The 12,740-nt window shown below is 47.2% G+C and overlaps 1 protein-coding gene across 1 annotated transcript in view; it reads left to right on the top strand.

The window, feature by feature from the left end:
* Positions 1-12,740, top strand: part of ANAPC4 (anaphase promoting complex subunit 4) — a 39,709-nt gene that overhangs the window by 4,902 nt on the left and 22,067 nt on the right. The window contains exons 3-13 of the mRNA XM_056125548.1: positions 1,070-1,202; positions 4,733-4,807; positions 4,949-4,975; positions 5,071-5,115; positions 5,887-5,971; positions 6,426-6,530; positions 8,473-8,556; positions 10,087-10,173; positions 10,459-10,523; positions 11,813-11,855; positions 12,180-12,256. Of these exons, the coding sequence (XP_055981523.1) occupies positions 1,070-1,202; positions 4,733-4,807; positions 4,949-4,975; positions 5,071-5,115; positions 5,887-5,971; positions 6,426-6,530; positions 8,473-8,556; positions 10,087-10,173; positions 10,459-10,523; positions 11,813-11,855; positions 12,180-12,256 (826 nt within the window). The remainder of the gene's footprint in view (positions 1-1,069; positions 1,203-4,732; positions 4,808-4,948; positions 4,976-5,070; positions 5,116-5,886; positions 5,972-6,425; positions 6,531-8,472; positions 8,557-10,086; positions 10,174-10,458; positions 10,524-11,812; positions 11,856-12,179; positions 12,257-12,740) is intronic.

Raw genomic sequence — 12,740 nt, 5'->3', positions numbered from 1 at the left:
CACCTTCAAAACTCTGTAAAGGAGGCCGGAGCAGTAGTACAGCCGGTAGGGCACTTGCCTTGCAGTGGCCAACCTGGGTTTGGTCCCCAGCACCCCGAGTGGTCCCCCAGCCCTGCCAGGAGTGCTCCCTGGACGCAGAGCCAGGAATCAGCCCTGAGGCCACCAGCTGTGGTATCTTTCCCTCCTCCCATGTAAAATATTTCAAGTAATAAGAATTTTAAAATAGTGTGGTTGGACAGTGAAATCAGGACTTATTAGGGAAGGACCGTTTCAAGATCGCTGGAAGGTTTGGAGACGCGGAAGCCAGCGTCCTGGCAGCGGGCGGAGGTGCCCGTGCTGGAGGCCACATAGACCGTAGGCCTCCCTGGAGAGATTCTTGGCTCTAGTTGGGCAGGAAGACGTTAGCCACTCAAGTGGAGCAGCTGGACGTGGTCAATCAGACTTGCTTTATTTCCACTAAAGTCAGAATCTTCTGAGAGCAGAGCCTGTGGAATCGCTGTTTTACCTTCGGCATATCTGTCTGAGCAGTGTGCGTATCTCAATGAGGGGAGGCTCTGTTTTGACCCCTTTGCATGTTTTCTTTCTTTTTTTGTTAAGTTATTTTGTTTATTATTTGGTTTTGGGTCACACCTGGCTACGCTTAGGGCTTACTCCTGGCTCTGCACTCAGGAAATATTCCTTGTGGTGCTCAGTTGACCATATGGATGCCAGGGATTTAACCTGGGTTGACAGCGTGCAAGGCAAGCACCTTACCTGTTGTACTATCGCCCTGTCCCCTGCCCTCAGTTGCATTTTCTGCTGGGCAGAGGGCACCCCTTGCCCAGAGACCTTGATGCCTGTGACGTCGTGTATGATACATGAGGTTGAAGCACTGGAAAAAAGAACGTAAGTGCACGTGAAGGTCTTGTTGTAGTTTTTAAAATATCACAGGAAGAATTTTTAAGCCAAGTAGTTCCTGAGGTTACGGTGAATTTAAAACGGTAGGAATTGCAAGCCGTGCATCGCTCTTAGGTTTTCCCCCAGTTGAACCCTAATTCATTCTGGTTATTTTTCCCCTGTCTCATTTCAGTCTTGGCCTTTGCCCTCGCGGACACCAAGAAGATTGTCCTGTGTGATGTGGAGAAGCCCGAGAGCCTGCACTCCTTCTCTGTGGAGGCCCCCGTTTCCTGCATGCATTGGATGGAAGTGACGGTGGAGAGCAGGTAAGGAGGAAGTGACGTAGGATGCCCAGCCTATGCGCGTGCGTTGTATCTAACTTGCTTTGTTTTTTATTTCTTTGGGTTTTGGGGCCATGCCCTGTGACCCTCAGGGGTTACTCCTATCTCTGCACTCAGGAATCACTCCTGGCGGTGCTGGGGGACCATATGGGATGCTGGGGATCAAACCTGCGTCAGATGCATGTGAGGCAAACGCCCTCCCCGCTGTACTATCGCTCCAGTCCCTGCATTTAACTTTTGGTTTAAAGTTTATCAGGATAAAACTTTAAGTGCTTTATTAGATCATGTTTTCTTTTTAAAATTTCTTCCTTTTGTTTTTGGGCCATTTGCGGTGATGCTCAGGCCGACTCCTTCCTCTGCTCTCAGGGATCATTCCTGGCAGGCTTAGGGGACCAGATGGGATGCTGGGGACTGAACCCGTCTGGCTTGTGTGGAGGCAAGTTCCCTACCCACTTTATGGTGGCTTCGGCCTCTTCTAATAATATTTTTAAATGGAAGCAGTATAGGCTTGGATTTCCAAGTTTTTTTTGTCGGTGTTTCTTTATTTTTCAAGGGGTTGTTTTGAGCAATATTTTGTGGGGCCCACGTGGTAGCAGGGATCAAAATGCTGTTGGCTACAAGCAAGGCTTAACCCTGGTTACTATCCAGCCTGGCCATTTTTTTTTTGAAAGAGTGAGAGAGAGAGAGAGAGAGAGAGAGAGAGAGAGAGAGAGAGAGACCCTTAGACTCTTAGAAGACTCTTGGAAGGACCAGAGATACTCCAGTGGGTAAGAAGCCTTGCAGGTGCTGACCCAGGTTGGATCCCTGACACCCCATATGGTCCCCCTGTCCTCTCCAGGAGTGATGCCTGAGCACAGAGTCAGGAGTAAGCCCCGAGTACCACTGGGTATGGCCCCCAAACCAAAAAGAAAGAAAAAACATTCTTAGAGAATAAGAAGTGCTAGATTAAGAGGTTCTCTTTGGATGCTGAGCTTTTTCTGCGTTCTTTATTTCTTTGGGTTTTTGGAGCCACACCCTGTGATGCTCAGGGGATACTCCTGGCTCTGTGCTCAGGAATCACTTCTGAGTGATTGTTTCATGAACAGAATTTTTCCTAGGTATAAGTAGTCAAGACCATGTTTAATGTAAAGATGGAATAAGGTGGAGCCGCAAATGTGACTGCACGACGTATCGTACCTCGCAGCACTCATACACCAAGAGTAGCCACCACATTTGATGTGGTTCAAAGTAGAAGGCAACTCAGCTGAGAGGGAAATGCATTTATATATAAAAGCACACAAGGCTCAACCCTTAACAACATGTTAGTAATCTCTTATAGAAGGGCTTAATGGCCCCTGGGTGAAATACAACAATCTTCACATACTCTCCTCTAAGGGAAGTTTTTGGGAGCATTTTTGGTGATTTATCCATAACAGACAATACGAAATGAATTATTTCTGTTCTACTTTGGGGCAGGGGTTGGGGTTTGAGATGGAAACATCCAAAATATGGTGGTGAGAAGGTATAATGGTGGGATTAGTGTTCGAATATTAATTACTGTGAAGTGTCCTGTCCAAAACACTGTCTTCCATTGTTCATCGGTTTGCTCGAGCGGGCCCAGTAACGTCTCCAGTTTTGAGACTTGTTGTTACCGTGTTTGGCATATCGAATATGTCACGGGTAGCTTGCCAGGCTTTGCCGTGTGGGCGAGATACTCTCGGTAGCTTGCCGGGCTCTCTGAGAGGGGCGGAGGAGTCGAACCTGGCTCAGCTGGGCTGGCTGTGCGCAAGGCAAACACCCTATCACTGTGCTATCACTCCAGCCTGAACTACTTTATAAAAATAAAAGTAAAATTAAAAATAAAATGGAGGGTCCCAAACTTCTTTGGTTTACTGGCCCCTTTTCAGAAAAATTCTTTAATTTTCCCCCAACCCACCCTGGATCTTCCTTCTTTTTTTTTTTTTTTTTTTCCCTTTTTGGGTCACACCCAGTGTGGGATTACTCCTGGCTCTGCACTCGGGAATTCCTCCGGGTGGTGCTCAGGGGACCATATGGGATGCTGGGAATCCAACCCAGGTCGGCCGCGTGCAAGGCAAACGCCCTACCGGGTGTGCTATTCCTCCAGCCCCTGGGTCTTCCTTCTTTCAAGTTCCCTCCCAGTGGCAGCCAAGGCTACTGCTGCCCTCCCCGGCCAATGAACTTTCCAGCGCTGGGAAGGAGGTCGTGTCGCCCACTTGGGGAAATTGTGAATCAAAGGATCAGTGGGATTAGCTGTACTGCAGAAAATTTTCTTTTTTGAGGCAATGTGGTTATTTTCTTTCTAATTAAGTTTTAAATGAATATGTAGTCCTGAATGAATTCAAGTAAGGCCTTTCCCAAAGCGAGCTGCCTACAAAGAATTGGCTCACGGATCTCGTCTGGGTTTTAAAGTTCACTGTCAATAAAACCAGAGTGGTTGATCTGTCACCGGCTCATCGAGGGTTGCAAGTGGTCCTGGGATTTTCCAGACAGTTTGACGAGCATAGCAGCCCTGTTCTTTCAGGGCCATTGCCTGCCGAGTCTGTTCCTAATATGCTTCCTAGTAATAGTCTACAAGCGAGTCATGGACATTGCAGGGGTTCTCTGGGCACCTGCTTTGTGTTAAAGTGAGAAAAACGTTTGCCAAGTGTTTGCTACTGCTTGTTCATCCGGATTGATTGTTACTCAGAATCCAATCCAGGGCCCCGCAGGTGCAAGGCATGTGCTCTGCCACATCCTTCTCGTTCATTAATTCCCAGCCCTGTTGCAAGTAGAATGGAAAGAAGGGGCAAATGATCGCAAATGCCTGGTGTTTCCTCAGGTACCCAGAGAACCCAGAACGTATCCCACAATAATTCCAGTGTTCTCTGAAATCATTCTTGGAACTTGTATGTTTGGTCTGAAGTCTTAGATGAGAGTTAAGAAATCGTAAGTTCTCTGTGTCTGAATACTATTACATTATGAGTATGTAATACTATTACATATGAGTACATTTTATATGGGCTGGAGTGATAGCACAGCGGTGGGGCGTTTGCCTTGTGCGCAGCCAGCCTGGCCCAGCCGGGTTCAGCCTGGCCCAGCCGGGTTCAGCCTGGCCCAGCCGGGTTCAATTCCTCCGCCCCTCTCGGAGAGCCCGGCAAGCTACCGAGAGTATGTCGCCCGGGCGGCAAAGCCTAGCAAGCTACCCGTAACGTATTCAATATGCCAAACACAGTAACAAGTCTCACAATGGAGACGTTACTGGGCCTGCTCGAGCAAATCGATGATGAGATAATAGTTTATTAATATTTACTTCTCGAAATACAAATTGGGCTGGTTGATTTTTTTTTTTCAGGAATACTTTGTAAATGAATTTCCTATTTTTTTCTATTTGTGATTGTTATAGTGACTATTTTAAAATAGTAAAATATTTGTGTATCTTTTTACCTGATAATATATATAAGCTGAGCATCTTTTAAAAACTGGAGTGGACAGAGAAGTAAATATTTCACTTTTTTGTAATTCTTTTCCCTTTTTAGTGTTCTAACATCCTTTTATAATGCTGAAGACGAATCAAATCTTCTTTTACCCAAACTACCTACATTGCCAAAAAAGTAAGTATCATAATTTAATTTAATTTCATTGTAATTAGCCTTGTAGATTTTCTTGCAACTGATTTTTCCTTGAACACTGTGACAGTATTTTCATGTTTTATAGGCTATATTGTAAGTAATTTTTTTTTTGTTTTCTTCTAGTTACAGCAATACCTCAAAAATATTTAGGTAAGAGATATCAGATTTTTCAAATAAGAATTTTTTTTTTTTTGTATTTGAATGATAAAGCTAAAAGGTAACCTAATTTATTTTAATTTTTTTAGTGAAGAAAATTCTGATGAAATTATTAAGCTCTTGGGAGATGTCAGGTAAGGCCTGTAGATAAAATTTATACAAATCTGACTTGCTTTTTGTTGTCATCAATTGTGGGGGGCCACACCTGACAGTGCTTTTGGTGGGCACAGATCATTTCTCAGGTTTGGGTGCCCCAGGGCTAAGCCTGGGGGTGTGCGGTGCTGAGGATTAAATTCAAGACCTGGAGGGGCTAGAGTGATAGCACAGCAGGCAAGGCATTTGCCTTGCACGCGGCCAACCCAGATTCGATTCCCAGCATCCCATACGGTCCCCTGAGCACTGCCAGGAGTGATTCCTGAGTGCAGAGCCAGGAGTAAGCCCTGTGCAACGCCAGGTGTGATCCAAAAAGCAAAAAAGAAAAAAAATTTTTTTTTTTTTCATAAATTCAAGACCTGGAGCATGTAAGACATGGGCCCAGCCAGAGTCGAGTCTTATAATGTGCCTTTGCTAATGTTAGTAAGAAGTACAGGAGGGTAGATGGACTCGAGTTCCTACTTGATTTAAATTCAAGTTCTTGACACTCCTTTGTACAAAACTGCTGGCATTTTGTATTGGTCAAAAAAGGGCTGCTACCTAGTCTATAAGTACAGCGGTCAGGGCGACAGGTATGTGTTTCTTAGGCCAGAGGAAGTACATGGAATCCTTTGAAGGCCCCATGTTAGTTTCTGGTGTTGCATTCTCCTGCAGGGAGCATCAACCCGCGGGGTGTACGAGAGTAGAAAATCTCGATTGAAAATCTCTCGTCTCTTCTGTTGTTCTCACCTGGTTGTGTTATTTTTAATTAGGCTTAATATTTTGGTCCTTGGAGGAAGCTCTGGATTCATCGAGCTTTATGCCTATGGAATGTTTAAAATTGCTCGAGTCACAGGGGTAAGTTTTTCCTCACAAGTTTTTGTATCTTTCTTTTTTTCCTCTTAGACTAGATTCCTGGCAAGAGAATGAAAAGTTAGATTTTTCACTTGTAATTATTAGAATTATTTATTCTTGACTGTTACAGAGGATAGTTTTCATGTTCAGATACAATAGTATTGATAGAATGTGACATCGAGGGCTTTTAGTGAAATTAAGCAAATGCTTTTTTCTTAACAAAAAGATTTTTCTCCGTCAGCGATGTGCTTCAGCCCAGTGCTGAGTCAGCCATCTTTTCCGTAGTCCAGAGGGGCAGACAGTGCTGTGGATTGTGACGCTTCCTGCCTCTGCTGTGTCTGGGGGCCGGGGCCTGGGCCTGGTGTGTTGACTCCTAAGGGTGCTGAGTTTGTGCTTCCTGAGTTGTCAGCAGAGGCACCTTGGCACTGACCAGCGTGGGGGCTTGCCTGTTCTGCAGATTGTGGGCACCTGCCTGGCACTGTGTTTATCCAGTGATTTGAAGTCGCTGTCAGTGGTCACAGAGGTTGCTGCGGGCGCCGCTGCAGAGGTCTCCTACTTCCAGGTAAGAGCCAGGGCCCAAGAGTGGTGGCCAGGAAATACATCTTCTCAAGGTTGTTTAGGTTTTTATGGTCTATGGTACTGGGTTCTGAAGGTCTTTAAAACAAACCAAAGCAGAAGATGGACAGAGCTTTTCCGTATTCATCTGAAATCTTCGTGTAGTGATATTATTAGGTCCCTGACTCAATACTGTTTCATGACCAGAGTTTGTTTTGTTTTTGGGTCACACCTGGTAATGCTCAGGGGTTACTCCTGGCTCTGCATTCAGGAATCACTCCTGGTGGGCTTGGGGGACCATATGGGATGCCGGGGATCGAACCCAGGTCAGCTGCATGCAAGGCAAGCACCCTCCCTGCTGTACTATTGCTCCAGCCCCTTCATGACCAGAGTTTTGATGATCATATTACTTGGTTGCTGAGCACGTTTCTTCTTGTTTGTACTAAAGCATTTCCTTAGGATTCTGACCCTAATAACGAACAACTTCTAATTATTAGAAAAGTAAAGTGCCAAGCACTGGATGCTTTAGAATAATTCATTTGTGTCCTCCTAGCAATTGTAACGGTTAGGTACTTTGATGTGCCTGTTTAATGGATAAGTAAACGGCCTACAGAACTGGCCCTGAGTCCTCCATGATGCAGACCTGGAAGCTGCCTCTGGCCAGGGCGGCTCCGGAGTCCAGGCCAGCACGTTGCCTCTGTGCAGCTCGTGTAAGATGTCCCACGATGCCTGAGAAGCCCATTCTGTTGTGCTGACCGTATGGTTCTTTGTGGAACTGTTGGGCACCTCTAGTTAGATTATAGAGGTGACTTTCAGGAAGTTTTCCCAAGTTTTTCATCTCAGTGCATCTTCTTGAGCTAAGCTTTCGTGAACTTGAATAGAAGTAGAGCAAAGGAATGCAGGCTACCCATGTTACCAGGCTTCCCATGCCTGCCAGCATTCTTGGCTGGACACAGGACCTCAGGGGACGCTGGTTTACTGTAATGGTGGTTTGTGTTTGCTCTTAAGGGTCTGTGACTGTCGGGGGCGGGGAGGTAGTACAGGCCTTAATGTGCTTGCCCCAGTTCAATCTTTGGCATTGCAGGTGGTCCCCTGAGCACTGCCAGGAGTGACCCCAAAGCACAGAGCCTGGAGTAAACCCTGAACACAACTAGGTATGTCCCTCTAAAAAACCACCAACTGAAAAAACAACAGCGGCAGCAACAAAAAGACTCTGCAAAAATAGAATTTCCAGGACTGTATCTGTGACCAAAGTACAGTTTTTTTCATTTGTTAACAGTTTGTTTAATACAGCTTCATTGTGGTAAAAATTCACACATGCCATTATAACTTCTCAGGATATCTGTAAACATTCACTGAATTCTTCCTAATAGTGTTACGGCACATCATCTTGCGGGGGCGAGGGCGGTGGTATTTGGGCCACACCAGCAGTGCTCAGAGCTTGCTCCTGGATCTTGCCTCCGGGAGCCCTCCTGGAAGGGCTTGGGTGACCATATGTGGTGCCACATCAGCCACGTGCAAGGCTAGCACCTTGTGCTGTCTCTCCGAACACACACGGAATAGATTGCATAGACTGTAGCTATGTAGAGGGGAGTAATGACCAGAGAGGGTAGGGAATCCTCACAGTCACCCACCAGACTTGAAAGTTCTTTTGAGGGTTGGGGATAAGCGAAGGATCCGGCCTAGGGCCTCACACATAAAAGACAGTTGTTCCTTCACCAAGCTGTATTCTAGGCTGCCAGATTTGAAAATTCTTATCTTATGGTCTCCAGGTCTGCAAACCAGTAAACTTAATAGGGAACCAAATTCTAGATATCTTTTTAATATGTATTAACCCCAGACTCTCCTGAAGTATGGGATTTTCTTTTTCAGTTGGGGGGGACTGATACATCTTTAAAAAGAAGCAATTATGTGTGATTATGAATCACTTTTTAACTTTCATTTTACAGCTTGAAACCAATTTGTTGTATTCCTTTTTACCTGAAGTAACTCGGATGGCCAGAAAGTTTACTCATATTTCAGCTCTATTACAGGTATTTATTAATAGTTGTTTTGTTTACTGTGCATTTTGGGGTTTTTGTTTGTTCGGGGCCACACCCAGTGGTGCTCAGGCCTTACTCTTGGCTCTGCGCTCAGGGATCACTCCTGGCAGGCTTGCGGGGGCCATATGGGGTGCCAGAAATCTAACCTGAATCAGCATGTGCAAGGCAAACGCCCTCCCCGCTGTACTATTACTCTGGCCCCCAAGCTTATTGTAAGTTTTTGAGTGTTCCGTAAATTAAGGCTTTAATTTTTAGTTTCACAATACTATTTGTAGGACTGTTGTCTATTAATAATAGTCCATTAAAACAAGAAAAAGGTAATCGAAAATCTCTTCCCACCTGTCTCTTAGTCCCACCTTCAAAAGAAATGAAAAAAATACTACGGGTAGAAACCCCTGTCTACCCAGGCGTGGCCCAGAATGAAAGTGAGAGAAAAAAAGTAGTTTAAATCTTTTAACATATTTCTATAAATAGAGTAATGCTGAAAGTTTAAGTTTTACTGCAAATACAGTGTTTCAGAAAACAGTCCTTGAATACCTTGGCTTTGGTGTCTAATCAGGCCAGTCTCAATTAGCTTTCATTTCTTTCTCTTTTTTTTTTGCATTTTGGGTCACACACGGAGATGCTCAGGGGTTACTCCTGGCTCTGCACTCAGGAATTACTCAGGGATCACTCCTGGTGGTGCTTGGGGAACTGTATGGGATGCCGAGGATCGAACCTGGGATTTGATTCCTGGGTCCCCGTGGCCCGCTAAGCACCGTGGGTTACAGGCCCGGAGCACTGCTGGGGCCCTTAGGCTGAACTATGGGCCTCCAGGCCTCCTGAACCCCACTTGGGGGTCTTCCCCTGCACTGCAGAACATCTGGTTTGAAAATGGAAAAGCTGACCAGACGTCATTTTGACTGATTGGCCTCAGCTACTTAAACTCCTGGGGTTGCTTAGCTGAATGTGGGGGGTTGCAAAGAATTGGTTTAAAATGAATTCGTTGTCACTAAATTTGATTTACATTTCTCCTTGATCCTGTTTTAAAGTTTGAAATAATTCGAGGGGATTTGGAGGCTCTCGATGCTCTGGTGAGGGCTATTCCTGGCTCTGTGGTCAGGGATCGTTCCCAGTGGAATTTGGGGGACCATATCAGTACCAGGGATTGAACCAGGGTTGCTCAATTTTAAAAACCTAGGGTTGTGTAAAAAATTCTAAGGCAAAGGGGGTCACTGGTAGAAAAGTTTAAACCTTGGTTTAGTGTCCATGAAATATGCCCAGGTGTACAAAGCTGAGGACAAAGTTGAGGACCAGATAAAGACCCAAGAACGTCTCATAGTAAGGTTCAGAGACTCATCAGGCATTTTGTAGTTTAGCGATTACTCCGGGCATGCTGTGGTTCTGTGGCTTTCTCCTTTCCTTGGGCTCACCAGGACTTAAGCCTGGGTGTCTCTGAGACGGTCAGCAGCCCGCTGGTTGGCTAGCACACCGATAGGAACCTGTTTGCTCATCTTCCTGCTTCCCTCCTCTCGTGCACAGTATATAAATCTGTCACTCACGTGCATGTGCGAGGCCTGGGAAGAGATCCTGATGCAGATGGATTCGCGCCTCACCAAGTTTGTGCAGGTACCAAGCCGGCGTGCCCTTGGGGGGCCTGGCAGGGGCGCCTGGTGCCCAGCTTCCACCCCAGGCCCTTGGGGAAGAAGCAGAAGGCTTGGGTGGTGGTTCCCCACATTCCCACCGGGGAAGGGCTCTCTCCCTGCGGTGCTGCCAGGTGGGCACCAGACTGGAGGGAAGCCAGGCCTCGGGTCACTGCCTGGCCCTGCCCAGGGATGGTGTCTGGATAAGCTGCTGCTGGGAGGGTCAGAGGGCAGCCACGGCCCTGTCTGAGTCGGCGTCTGTCCCGTCTAGGAGAAGAGCACCACGACCTCCGTGCAGGATGAGTTCATGCACCTGCTCCTGTGGGGGAAGGCCAGGTAACACAGCCGTGCCTCTGCCCTCCTCCGTGGTGAGAACTGATCGTTTCAAACTTCCTGTTCAGTGAAGAGAATACTGGGGCATCAGCTCTAAAACAAACAAACAAAAAAATATGTATCTTCCAAAGCTTTTCTGTGTACATTTTTTTATAAGATAAATGTCATCTTTTAAAAAAATTTTGGTGACACCCAGCGGTGCTCAGGAGTTACTCCTGGCTCTGCACATAGGAATCACTCCTGACCGTATGGGATGCTGCAGATCGAACCGAAGTCGGCTGCGTGCAAGGCAAGCGCCCTCCCTGCAGTACTCTGGCTCCCTCCCGTAGAAGTGTCATCCTTTTGTATGTGTCTACTAATGCCTATTCTTAGTTTGTATTGATTTGGGGGGTTGCCACCAGTGATTCTTGGGCCAGGAGGGCCCCGGTTCAATGGCAGGGCTCACAGATAGGGGGCAGGGTGAGCTGTGGTGCTGTGGCTCCAGAGGCTGCCTGGGCCACCCCGGTGGGGTCAGGGGGTCCAGCCAGGTTGGGAGCATGCTAGGCGCTCGCCAGAACCCACTATATCTTGGCTGTGTGTTGGCTTTTTTTTTCCCACGTATAATGTGAAAGGCAGTTACTCGTCTCATGCTATTGTTCAAAGGGCCTCTCTCCTCCTGAGCGTATTCACAGTGGGTCTGTGTTTTCTTTTGATGCTTCTGTTTGCAGTGCTGGGGCTCAAACCCAGGGCTCATGCAGGCCAGGGACTTGACCAGTGGGCCACCTCCCTGGCCCTCTCCTCAGGCTTTTTAAGGGTTTCTAGTTGACTCCTAGAACTCGGGTATGGGCTTCAGATGTGGCTTATTTGGCCACATGTGGAAGACAGCTCTTCCCCAGGGTGGGTGATGGGCGTATTCTGCACCCCGTGACCCCCCCTGCACACTCGCTCCTGCACCCGTGCCTGCTCCTCCGGACGCCATTCTCATCTGTTGCCTCTGCCTTTGTGTTTGTTGGGTAGTTGCTCTTTAAGGTTTTTTTTTTTTTCACACTTTCAACTTTTAGCAGGTTTCAGGGAAGTTTTTAAGAGTAGAAAAGAGGGGCTGGAGAGATAGTATAGCAGGTAGGGCGTTTGCCTTGCACACGGCCGACCTGGGTTCAATTCTCAGCATCCCATATGGTCCCCTGAGCACCGCCGGGAGTAACTCCTGAGTGCAGCGCCAGTAGTAACCCCTGTGCATTGCCAGGTATGACCCAAAAAGCAAAAAAAAAAAAAAAGTAGAAAAGAATAAAAATGCTTTCTTTTTTTTTTCGTAGTGCTGAACTCCAGACCCTCTTAATGAACCAGCTCACGGTGAAGGTGAGATTGAGGTTTCACTACCCTTTCCTCCTGTTGTTCCTGCGATGGGGGTGGGGGGGCAGGAGGAGGGGGCAGGGGCGAGTAGTGGCACTGCCCAGTTCTCCCTTTGCCTGGTGCAGCAGGTCACAGACTTTGGCCCCCAGCTGGCACTCAGTAATGGGGAGCGGTGCCAGGATAGAACTCAGGGCCGTTTGCATGCCAGACCCATGCCCTCCTCCCGAGCCACTGCCCTCGGCCCCACTGTTATGCACCATAAGAAGTGTCCATGTGGCATGTAGTACTCTAGCTGTATACTCAATGTCTTTCCTTTTTTGTTTTAAATAGGGCTTAAAAAAGCTTGGCCAGTCAATAGAGTCGTCATATTCCAGCATACAAAAATTGGTGATAAGCCACTTACAGAGGTATGATGTGATAACGTGTGTGTGTGTGTTGTGTGTGTGTGTGTGTGTGTGTGTTGTGTGTGTGTGTGTGTGTGTGATCCACTGGGCATTGTTCTTTTTTTCTGTAACTGCCTCCCTTATGTGGCCTTGGAGCTCTCTCTGGTTTCCGTTGTTGTGTTGCCATATGAGGGGGAGTTCTGGCGTACCCGAGATGGGAGGAGTCCCTGCTTCATGGACTCATTTCCCCCGGCCCCGTCTGAGGTTTCTCTCCCGGCTCGTAGCCTGCCAGTGTATTCGGAACCAGGAACATTCGCTGTTTGGAGCGCTGCCTTAAAGTGTGTTTGTGTGTCATTTTGTGTATTTTGGAGTCTAGAACCGGACAAGGTATTTGTGGGTGCCGATGGTCTCTGCCAGCGTTATGACTCTCCTGGGCCTTGAGTCTCCTGCTGCTTCTGGGTCGCTCCTCCGTGCAGCAGTTGGCGGGTGGGTGTTGGGTGTTAGGGTT

This window comes from Sorex fumeus, unplaced genomic scaffold, assembly GCF_029834395.1.
Source record: "Sorex fumeus unplaced genomic scaffold, SorFum_2.1 ptg000055l, whole genome shotgun sequence".
NCBI lineage: Eukaryota > Metazoa > Chordata > Mammalia > Eulipotyphla > Soricidae > Sorex > Sorex fumeus.
The sequence above is the reverse complement of the archived record's forward strand: the minus strand, read 5'-3'. Positions and strand labels throughout refer to the sequence as shown.